We start from the raw sequence: 12,604 nt of genomic DNA, 5'->3' as shown, positions 1-12,604 counted from the left end.
TAGGGAAATCTGGAAAATGTTTCGGTCATATTCATTGTGTAAGCTTGGGCTAGATTGTGAGAGGGAGGAAGCTAGTGTTTAAGATAGCTTTGGCTCTTGCAGTGAGGATCCTTGTGAACAGTGAGGAGAAATGGTGTGTGCAAGTGTGTCCTTGTATGGTGTAGCCATTATTGATCAAAAGTCCAGATTAAGCAAGGAAAGGGAAGGAGAATCATCTTGTAGGAAATGAGCAAGGGAATAGAAGGTTTAGAGTGCTGCTTAGGATGGGTAGTGATAGGTCTTAAGTTAGGTTCCAGTGAGGTATGGAAAATTGGGTTTATAAGATGCTTATGCATTGCCTTGAGTGCTAAGGATAGGCTGGAATATAGAGCCCCTTGTATAAGAAAGAGGGCTGCACTCATGTCCAAATGAATGGCATGGAGCCATGTAAATTTGGGGAGAGGCTTGGACTTAGGTGGAAGATCCCTTAGATTAAATGGGTAGAGTGCTGTGCAGGTATCCCAAACAGCTAAATTATCCATGAGGAAACTAAGGGAAAAATAATCTTACAGTGTAGCCAAGGGATAATAGGCTAGAGGGAAAGGTAAGCAAGAATTGGTTGCTTAGAAGGTCTCTCTAGGTGTGATTATATTTCCCTAGGTAAGATATAAGATTGTGATAGTCCAATGGGTAAATTGAGTGCATGAGGAAGCTGTGTCAATTTCAATGGTATGCCTAGGAAAAGTAAGGTAGCTTAAATGATAGTTATCCAATGGGAATCTCAAGGTGTAGCTGAGGTTGTAGTTCAGTGTTTGAGATTGTTGGAAGGAGGAGAAGCTGGAAAATAGGGTTTGGACAGCCTAAGGCAGCCTAGTTTACCCTAATCTTAAGCATATCTTGGTAGACTGGTAGGCAGAGATGAGCAGTTTTGTTTGTTTGAAGCAAACATTAGAGGAAGAATAGTGGTAAAGCCTAAAAGGCCTGTTTTGGGGAGCTAGGAATAAAGTCTAGCAGTGGAAAGGCCAATCCGGGTGAGGTTCACTATATTGTGATGCTGTGTAAAATGTTTGGACACTTTGGGATTAATGAGTAACATCATATATGGATTTGGTTTATGGTGGAGTGTGCCTAGTTGGAAATTATGCATTTAGGGTGTATATGTTACATTTTGTATGCAGCAAGAACCCTAAAATATAGTCTAGGTAGGAGGAGTTGAAACAGCCAATGAGTAGTCCATTTGGCTTAGTCCTTAGTCCCTCCATGGAGTATATCAATCATATTGATGTTAGGAAAAGTTATTCATTAGGAAAATCCCTTGAGGAGGATAATATCTAATGAGAGTTGCAGGTTTAGTTATTGTAGCTAATTTTATCCAAAGGTGGTCCATTGTTATGTTTTACATCATTGTTTTGTTTTCTTTGATGTGTTTGTGTTTGATTTGATCAGGTTTTTTGTCCATCACTCATGTGGAGAGCAGGTTTTTTGGCTATTGGATGAACTCAAGGCAAATGGTGGAGATTTGTTGAAGTTTGCCTAGAGTTTGTGCGATAGAAGATCAGTAAAGTATTGAAGATTATCGGCTAGAAGTTATTAAACAATTAGGGTTTTTTAGGCCAAAGTGTAATTAATGTATCTTTGGGAGTCTAACTGTAAATACCTTATAGTCATTAGTTATATAGGGGGTTTCGCCTCCTCTATAAATAAGAGGGCAAGGCGGTAGTCTAGGAGATCTTCTCTCTTGTCAAGTTCTCGGTTACTATTGTGAGTGTTCTTTGTTCTAGAGAAAGTGAGGCATGTGTATTGTGTTCTTGAGTTTTCTTGGAGTGAACAAGGGTTGTACTTGAGTGATAGGATTGAGAGAGGGCTTGGGTTTTATATTGATCAATTTCTTCTCAATAAAAGCTGCTCGATTGGGGTGTTGGATTGCGCTGGATGTAGAGCCAATTAAATTGGCTTGAACCAGGATAAATCTGTTGTCTCTTTTATGGTTTGATCTTTTCAATTCTGCTTATTTTTCTTTTCTGTTGTTCATGTTTTATGTTTTTACATTTACACTGCATCTTAGAGTGTTGGAGAGGGTTTATGTGAGGGTTTTCTCGCCTAAAGGTATAATCTAAAGAGTCCTAAGGTTAACAGTTGGAGTTGGGCATCAGAAACACGCAGGACGAGATTAATCGGAGTCGATCGGAATATGCTACCAATTTGGATCGGACAGTGGATCGAGCAGTGAATGGGCTACGGGAGGAGATTGTGAGGCTCAACCAACAACTTAACCAGCAATTGAGTGCTGCCTTAAGCCTCCTTGTTCAACAGCCGCATGCCAGTTTACCCACGGATTTTCCTCCCAGAGCGTCATCGGCGCCAATCTTGATGACGCCAAGGGAGAGACGAAAGTATAACAGTCAAGGGGAGATCGAAGAAGGAATGGAGGCTGATCAACACAATTCAAACCGTGGAGGAGGAGGAAATCACTTTACGATATAGGGACCAAGGATGGACATCCCTTCATTTGAAAGGGCTGCCTAGGTGGTGGATCAGGCGATGCGGGAGAGTTTTTTACCAATACCGGGTGGCCGAAGGAGATAAGGTGAACACCATAGCCGTTTACTTGGATGATGTAGCGAACGCCTGGTTCCAGAATTGGAGCCGAGAAAGAGCTGAATGGAGCTGGCCAGAGTTCGTTAATGGACTCTATAGCCGGTTTGGGGAGAAGACCAGGACAGACGTTATTGAAGAATTTAGTAAGCTGAAACAGAGGGGAACGGTGGAAGAGTATCAGGTACGATTCGAAGAGCTACGATCACTATTATCGCTAGCCCATTCGTCCTTGGATGAAAGTTATTTTGTATCTAGCTTCATCAGTGGGTTGGACAACTTGATCCGACCTACAATCAAGATGTTTTACCCAACGTCAGTGGGGCAAGCCGTGGAACAGGCCAGATTCCATGAATTGTCACCAGAAACCTTTGCCAAGAGACATCGACTGTTGGCTAAAGAAGGGAGGGAGGAGACCTCTTACACTGGGATGAATAGAAGTAACAACCAATCCTGGCCAAGGAATGGCACATTAGGGAGAAATCCACCGGCCCCATTACTAGCCAAGGCTCTGCCTATAGAGCAGAAGAGACAATTGGGACTTTGCTTCAGATGCGGAGAGAAGTATGGAGCGGGCCACCAATGTAAAAGGATGTTGTTGACAATAGAAGGGTCGGGAGAAGAAGATAAGGAGGAAGAACAAGGGGAACCTGTTGAGACTGAAGAAGGGGGTGAATTGTCTATGCATGCGTTGCAAGGCCAGCTCTCAAGCAAGGTGCTTAAGGTGAAGGGTCTAGTAGGGAAGAGGGCGTTGGTAGTCCTCATTGATAGTGGAAGTACTCATAGTTTCCTTGATGAGGAAACAACCACTGCATTACAATGCCCCTTACAGGAGACTACTCCACTCTCTGTCTTGATAGCCAACGGAAGCCGGATGGTGAGTCAATCAAAATGTGTGGGGTTCAGATGGGTGATGAATGGGCATGAGTTCTCTGCTGATCTACGAATCCTAAGATTAGGGGGATGTCATGTAGTCCTAGGGGTGGATTGGATGTGAACGGTAAGTCCCTTGGTCTTTGATTTCAATACTTTGGAGGTCACCTTTGACAGGGCAGGACAGAAGATAACTCTAGTGGGATGCCAAGGAACAAGGGAGTGCAAAGCAATGATGGGAAAAAGACTGCAAAGATTATTGGAGCAGGGGAGAACAACCATAGGGTAGTTACACTCCCTATATGCTCGAGAAATGGAAGTTGGGAAAGATGAGGAAATTGCACCAGGCAGGCTGAGAAGCGAGAAGCAAAACTTGGCCAAGTCTTTACCATTGACAAATAATCAGGTACACTCTAACGGCCCAATTCACACATTGTTAATGGAGTTTGAGGATTTATTTGCCACACCTACCACACTTCCTCCTCCCAGATTCCTTAACCATTCCATACACCTTAAACCAAATAGTGAACCCATAAATCTTCGAGCCTACCGATACTCCCCTATACAAAAAGCCGAAGTAGAAAAACTAATCAAGGAAATGCTATCCAAATCCCTGATACAACTCAGCCAGAGACCATTTGCATCCTCGGTCTTATTAGTAAAGAAAAAAGATGGGTCGTGGAGGTTTTGCGTGGATTACCAGCAGCTTAACTCCATCACCGTCAAGAATAAGTTACCCATCCCCATTATCGAGGATCTCCTTGACGAATTATCTGGAGCATTTGTTTTTTCTAAACTAGACCTCACTTTGGGATACCACCAAATCCGAATGAACTCGGAAGACTATCACAAAATAACTTTCTGTATCTACCAAGGACATTATGAGTTCTTGGTCATGCCCTTTGGCCTCACAAACTCCCTGGCTACCTTTCAAGCCCTTATGAATCATATCTTTGCTACATACCTCCAGAAATTTGTGTTGGTTTTCTTTGATGACATTTTAGTATATAGTTCCAACCTTAGCCAGCACCTAAACCACCCAAGGAAGGCTTTTGCAATCCTCAAACACCATCAACTCTATGTGAAAAGGTCCAAGTGTACTTTTGCATAAGCAAGAGTGGAGTACCTTGGCCATATCATCTCAGGGCAAGGGGTAAGTACTGACCCTCAAAAAATTGAGGCTATGTCACAATGTCCCAAACCCAAGACCCTCAAAGAATTGAGGGGATTCCTAGGACTCACCGACTACTACCAAAGGTTCATACAAGGGTATGGCTTGATCAGTAAACCCCTCACCAGCTTGCTGAAGAAGAATAGCTTCCAATGGGGAGTCGAGGTTGACAATGCCTTTGCATCTCTTAAAGAGGCCATGACCAAGGCACGCATATTAGCTCTACCGGACTTCTCCAAACAATTTATATTGGAGATGGATGCTTGTGACTCAGGGGTAGGGGCAATACTAATCCAAGAGGGCAGGCCGATAGCTTATTTGAGTCAAGCTCTAGCTCCAAGACACGTAGGCCTAAGTATCTACGACAAAGAGCTGCTAGTTGTCCTCATGGCAGTGATGGAGAAGTGGAGATATTACTTAGAAGATCGGCCTTTCACCATTCGGACCGACTATGAGAGCTTTAAATTCTTGTCCCAACAAAGGGCTCACAATCAACGATAAAGGAAAGGGATTTCAAAGCTCATGGGATTTGACTATGTAATCCAATATAGAAATGGGCGAGAAAATTTGGTGGCAGATGCCTTGTCTAGAAGAGAAGTGGAGGGCAGTGCACATGCAATTTCAGCCTTGATATCAGATTGGGTGCAAGGCATAGTTGCCAGCTACGAGAAGACTAATTGGATCCAAGAATTACTAGTTTGACTATCAGTACAACCTCAAGAGGACTCGAGGTATACACTGAAGGGAGGATTGCTCAGATACAACGGTAGGGTGGTCATTGGGGAGGATGAGCAATTGAAGAAAAAGATTCTACAATTTCTACATGACTCTCCTATAAGGGGTCACTCAGGGCTAAATGTAACATACCACCGGGTGAACCAACTCTTCTACTGGCTGGGATTTAAGAAGGATGTGACTCAGCATGTCCTAAGATGTACCACCTGCCAACGATGTAAACATGAACATGTGCCTTACCCTGGACTCCTCCAACCCTTAGAGATACCTTTCCAAGTGTGGGAGCAAATAACCATGGACTTTATCGAAGGGCTACCCAAGTCTGAAGGCTTTGACACTATATTGGTGGTGGTCGATCGGGTAACCAAGTTTGGCCGCTTCATTGTATTGGCACATCCCTTCACGGCTATAGAGGTAGCTCGGAAACTAATGGACCATGTATTCAAGCTACACGGAGTGCCACGGGCCATCATCTCAAATAGGGACAAGATTTTTACCAATCAATTCTGGAAAACTCTTTTCATGGCCTAGGAACTGGGTTACGGTTGTCATCAGCTTGCCACCCGGAAACCGACGGCCAAACGGAATGGGTTAATTAGTGTCTCGAAACATACCTAAGGTGCCTATATTTTACCCGATCATGGAGCTGGAATAGATGGATCGCATTAGACCAGTGGTGGTACAACACCAATTACCACACTGCCCATAAGAGAACTCCCTTTCAAGCTCTATTCGGGTGCTTCCCCCACCCCCCCCCCCCCCCCCCCCCCCCCCAAAAAAAAAAAAAAAAAAAAAAAAAAAAATCATTACGGCTATCATGCACTACAGTCCTACCAAAACCACGGCAGACCAGTACTTACAGGCCAGACAAGAGGCCTTGCAGGTTATTAAACAGGAGCTAGCTTCAACTCAGCATTGCATGAAATAGCTGGTGGATAGGCACCACACAGACCACAATTTTGAGGTAGGCGAGGCAGTTATTCTGAAAGTGAAGCGGTTTCAACAGCATCTTTTTGCTAAGGGGCCTATATCTAAAATCAATCTCAAGTACTATGGACCCTTCAAGATTATCGAGAAGGTGGGGCCAGTGGCATACCGACTACAGCTTCCGGAGGGAGTGTGGTTACACCCAGTATTCCATGTCTCTCTCTTGAAGAAGGCTACCGGCACAATAGCAGGAGTCAGCCATGACCTACCAGAACTCCAAGAAGATTCTATCGTTGAGGCAGAGCCTAAAGCCATCCTGGAAATGAGGGTGACCTACCAAGATTCTAGGCCACTCACACAAGTTTTAGTGCAATGGACGCACCTGCATCCCGACCACACAACTTGAGAGTATCTCCTTGATCTTCTACAACGGTTTCCCTGGACCACTAGTCTCCTTTAATTTCTTGGGGACAAGAAACAATTCAAGGAGGGAGAAGTTGTCACAGCCAAGGGGGTAATATTGTAATTAGTCATTCAGTTAGTTGAGGTAGTTACTCGGGTGTATGGATTAGTGGATGTAGAAGATGGCCACTTGGCTGGCCAATTGGTTGTTCTAGAAGATGTACTAACCGCCTCCCTTATAAATAAGAAGGCTACCACGAGGATGGGGATCGTGTGAGAATACTACACTGATCTTTTTCCTCCTTTTCTCTCTCAAATTTTGTCTCTCTTATCCCTCTCTTTCTCTCTTTTTCCCTCCCTTATTTCTCGTTTCCTTCTTTCTCGCCTATTCGGTCTTCTCCTAATTACGGGAAGGCCTCCGATCAGATCGAGGGTCTAACACCCAGCAGACTAAAATTTTGAAGGGGAAGGACACCGAATTGCCTGTCTAACGTGTCTCAATATTTTTGGGATGTCTAAGTCATATGCATATTAAACACTGAGACACAATCCTGATCGTAGTGTCTGTTTTCCTAGATTTTAGGGCTAAGAAATAGACATATTTCATCACACACAATAATCTCAAAATACATAAAGAAGAAATCACATGCTTAATGATATTAGTCTGATTGAATTCATAGCTTACCATGAAGTGTTTTATTGGATTGAATGAGTGTATGTATTTTCCGATTATACTAAGTTTGTGTGACAAAGATTGCTGCCCTAACTGCCTAAGATTTTCATAGGCTGCATGTCATGCTAATGTTGCTTATTGGCTTCCATCTCATGGATAATGGTGAGGAAAGCCATGTTATCACTCCCTCATCACCGTGCATTGAATTAATACATGAAAGTAATACCCTCCTTACTGTGAGGTCTTTTTTTGAGGTGCATAACCACTTCCATGTATTATTCCTGCCCAACCTCATTTATGCCTCTATTCAGTTTCACCCCTATGGCTATTACACTATAGCAGGATCACAATATTGCATTGATTTAATTGGCCCTTGTTTCAGTTAGTTCACTTAGTTGTTTTGGCTAATGACTAGTTCTTCATTTGTGCCACCACTAGCATTTTGAGCCTCTGGTTAATAGAGTGGTAATTGAGCATATTGGCCTTGCAACTCGTGCTTGTTGTTGCTATTACTTGTCAGTACACTCAACATACTTGTTCTTTACTCTATATTCATCTCTATTGGTACTTCTGATTCCTAGATATATCAAGTACTAAACCTAGACATGGGGTTCGTTCCCTCAACCTTGCTTATCTTTGCTTGAGCACAAGATTCTAGTTTAGCTAGCACATAAGCTCCCTTAATTTCCCTCTAAATCATTGAGATATAGAGGAAAATTTAATTGTCTACATCCTATTGAATCCGTGTGTTGCCATTACAAAATTAACATTTTGGATTCCTAACCAAGAACAATTATAAGGAACAACTAGAAACTAAACTCAAATCAATTCTCAAATCAGTTTCAATAATCAAGGCTATGTTCAGTTACATCCTAAAGAACTATTGACTAATAAACCAAATTCTGCTCTTAATTAGGATTCTGTAGTCCCAACCTAATTAGAATTCTAATAGAATCCACTAACTAATGGAAACAAAAATAAATAAATAAATAAAAGGAAACAAAAGAAGTAAACAATTCTAATTCCTATTTCTATGACTAGAAATTTTCAAAATATGTATTTTTATGGCCCTCATCATTCACCCTCGGTTGAAAAGCACTTGGCTCTGACAAGTTGGAATGCAAAGACCATTCCTAGAGTTTGAGATCCAAGACCTGAAAACCCTTCTCAATAATCCAAGTAGCATCTGAATCTAGACGATCTTTCCACTTCATGAGGAATCTTTGATAACCATCATGTGATGAAGCCACAATCTCATTATCGAATACAATATTTATTCCATCATTTGTTGCATAGTTGTGGGACACAACAAACTTGGTGACCTGCAGAGAACATTAGTAGGAAAAATAGAAGGCTCAAATGTGCCCCAATAAGGTGATAAATCTTCCACATTGAAAATAAGTATGGATTCATTATGATTTTGGAGATAACAATTGATCTGGGATTTGGCTTCAGAAGGGCTTTGGTTTATCTTCTAAATAGATCTCTTCAGCTTTGGTTGTGGTTGTGGGATTCATATTCTGGTATTGTTTTGAATACTTTTGGTAGCGTTCTGTGGTTTTGTTGTCTGGGTAGTCTATGGGTTATAATGGTTCTAATATTACTTGCATTAAAAAAAAAAAAAAAAGGCAAGTAAAGTAAATAAACTTCGTTCCAAGTTTATGAATGATGGAAAGTAAGCATTAGGTTTATGCTTGGTATTCTTCTTTTCAAGGTTGTTAAAATCGGGATTTTAAGTGGGATCGACAAAGGGTCCATAAAATCGTATCGTAAAATCAAATCGTAAAATCGTAAGATTTTAGAGATAATTAAAAATACCCTTTAATTTTTGTAAATATATGTTTATAATAACACAATTTTGTAGAAAATGAATTAATATCATTTAATAACCTAATTATTCCTTATTATAATTCAAAAGATGATATTTAACATTGATTAAATAAAGTAATATCCCGATTTGGAGTTGGGTGGTCCATTAATTAATTACTTGTTTGTCTTGATTTACTTATGCAATCAATGTTAAATCAAGTAAAAATTATAATTTAAATCAAGTAAATTGGAACTTATGCAATTAATGTTAGATGCTATGTGACATTGGAACTTATGCAATCAATGTTAAATCAAGTTCCAATTTAGAGGCAAAATATAACAATTCATTGCATAAGTTCCAATGTCAGATGCTATGTGACATTGAGACATTGGAAGCATTCTCTAAATTACAACTTAAATCAATGGAGGTCTTTGAATCGTAAAATCGTTTGGGGATCTCTGAAACGTAAAATCGTAAAATCGTACATGTAAAATCGAGATTTTATAGGATTTTATCCCAAATTAGATTTTACATGGGATTTAAATCGTTTGGGGGTCTTCGAATCGTAAAATCGTACGCATAAAATCGGGATTTTAACAACAATGCTTCTTTTAATTACTGAGGTTGCTTGAATTGCTGAAATGTCTTCTATGGATTCCCAGCAAAGCCCCCACAAACCCACAGCTAGATCCCTAATAAAAAAAAATAATAAACTAAGAACCAAGAATTAAAATACAAAAATATAAAAGATATTTTTAAGGATTTATCCTGTTTCACTATCACAAAACCACAACCATCTGCAAAATACTGATGCATGACTATTATGTGGAAGACTGCCACAAATTACTGTCACACACATACGCACACACAAAGTCTTGTTTTCAACGATGATAGAATCAAATAGTCAAACAGTTACAAGAATTAATCTAAACGCAAGTACCCTAATTTGATGATTCCCATCAAGCTTGTCTTATTCATCTTCTTGCTTGCTTTGTCTTCTCTAGACCAGCACTTCTGATGTCTTCCCCATCTCAAATCTCCTGGGGATATGCATTCTCTTAGGCTGTGTTTTGGAGGGATTTAGTAATGGAATGGATTATAAATGGGTGGAATAGAAATGGAAGAAATGGAATGGAAGATTATGTCTCTTTGTTTGGGAGAAGATGGGATGAAAAGTAATGGAATTGGATGGGAAAAAAATGGATAGATGAGTCTATCTCCAATTTGGAGGAGACAATAAATGTTCATTTGGAGGAGATTGGATAGAAAAGGGTTCCATCCAATCTCTTTTCATTCCATTACTAATAGTCTTCCCAAACAAATAGAGCCTATTTCCATCCCTCACCGTTTCATCTAATTCCATTACTTCCCACTCTCCCAAACACACCCTTAGCCTCACAGGGTATGTGATTATTTTTTCCAAGGATTGCCTCTTCAAACTGCTATGCCACCTATTTATAGACTTCTTGAGATACTAGAGAGGTTTCTGGAGTCTCTCTTATCATTAAAAACTGTACCAGATCCTATTTGATCGGATAGGAAAATCTACGATTACCCTTTGGTACATGATATAAGAAATAGACTTCCAATGCTTCACGGCTACACCAAGCTTACAAGCATTTCATGGAGTATTTTTCGCTGCGTTAAAGACTAGCCATTCCAATGTGAGTAGCCTGTGTGAAAACCATGTGGTCTACTACTCTTCTGTAGAAAAGTCAGCACAAGTACACCTTTATCCATATTTGAACACAAGTATAGCCTAACCGGACAAACCTAGTTATCTAAGTTACAGCTCAGTTATCAACAACGCAGTACAGGTATATCAGTCAGACTTTGCCAACTAAAAATTAACTAATAAGTTTTGAAAATACTGCCTTCAGCAGCTTCTGCATCAATGCACCTGCTTCTAGAGCAACTCTTTTTGGCTTTCAAGATAATCTACTGGTACCATGATTGAAGAAAACTTGCAACCAGTGAATGAGGCTACCTATTTTTTGAGCGTCAGGAAGAGTCTCTATTAAGCATTATCTTTGCTTTGCACAGAGGCTGTTTTTTTCACTAATCAAACCCTTGTCATCTAACAGTCACAAGGGAACAACCTTTCCATTGCTATTACCGCTCACCACCCTCCTTTTGTGGAATATATTTGCCTTGTTAAAATTGATTGGTTGAAACCAATCAAGGGAGGACTTGATTTCATCAGCAAAGTAAGCATATCATTGAGGGAAAACGTGTTTATAGTTTGGTCATGTTCATTACTGCATTCTGGGTGAGTTACTCTTCAATGTTTACTTCCCATGGAAGCTTTTGCTGACTGTTGTGCAAATTGACTGTTATTTTAGGTGGAAGCAAAGAAGCACAAGGAAAAGATTTGTGGGAGTAAAAAATCCCAAGATAAGCATCACCGCAAGAAGTCAAATCATCAGAAACATTCATCACCTGGGCGCGACCTGGATTCAGAAAATGCTTCAGTTGAAAGGGAAGAAAGAAGGTACAGCAATTGCAATAGCTCAAAATATGAGCGCTCGGACAAGGTAGCTCCGTGGCTGGAAAGAGAATTAAATGAAAGGAATACTGAAAGAAAGAGGAATCTTGACGAGGATATAGAGCCCAAAAGGCACCCAGCTACTTCAAAGTCAGGCTCAGCAGCTAAAACTGGTGAAACTCAGGATGGAAGCAAGAGGAATTCTGACAAATCAAAACGTAAAAAAGATTATTTGGAAGGCCATTTGGATACAGATTCTGGTGGAAAGGGGAAGAAAGACCACCGTTCTTGTCAAGAAAGGCGGGAATCTCATCGTAGACACTGGCTTACTCCTTTCAAACTTTCTGAAGAAGAGAGAGCTGCTAGGTTGCAGGAGATGCAAGTGGATGCCAAGTTACATGAAGACCAAAGATGGAAACGTCTGAAGCAGGCTGATGAAAATGATGCGCGGGAAGCTACCAGTTCGAGCATGTATAGTGGTAAGAACTTCTTGCATGCTTCCCAAAGAAGCGTGTATGGGGCTGAGAATGGAGGAAGCTCCACCATAGAGGAGAGCGTTCGCCGCCGGACACATTATTCACAGAGGAGGTCAGAAGCAAGTGAAGGCAATGCCTTCCGCCGATGAGGCACTACGCTAGTTTTCCTTCGAGGATTTTTTTTCTTGTGCGACTCTCTAATACTGGAAGCATGTACCAAGCCTAAAATTTGCCTGTACTGTATTCTAGTCGGCTGCAAGGAGAGCTAAAATTAGTTAAAAACTGGTGCTCATAAGGGAAAGTTAGTTTATGTACCCTTCACTTGCTGACAAGACGGGAAAGACCCGACTGTGGTACTCTATCAAGGCTGTCCTCCTCGAAATTATTTTCCTTTTATTGTCATTTCTTTCCCCCTTTCCTGGCTTCTCACATGACGTTTCCCATTCCTTTGGCCCGTCCTCTCGCATCCTCCGATTCG

General features: G+C 40.9%; 1 protein-coding gene across 1 annotated transcript in view; it reads left to right on the top strand.

Moving 5' to 3' along the window:
* Positions 1-12,528, top strand: part of LOC127807298 (uncharacterized) — a 28,985-nt gene extending 16,457 nt beyond the window's left edge. The window contains exon 3 of the mRNA XM_052345014.1: positions 11,508-12,528. Coding sequence (XP_052200974.1) covers positions 11,508-12,275 — 768 coding nt within the window. The 3' untranslated portion in view covers positions 12,276-12,528. The remainder of the gene's footprint in view (positions 1-11,507) is intronic.
* The last annotated feature ends 76 nt before the right edge of the window (positions 12,529-12,604 follow it).

This window comes from Diospyros lotus, chromosome 8, assembly GCF_014633365.1.
Source record: "Diospyros lotus cultivar Yz01 chromosome 8, ASM1463336v1, whole genome shotgun sequence".
NCBI lineage: Eukaryota > Viridiplantae > Streptophyta > Magnoliopsida > Ericales > Ebenaceae > Diospyros > Diospyros lotus.
Note: the sequence above shows the minus strand (reverse complement) of the source record. Positions and strands in the feature narration are given on the sequence as shown.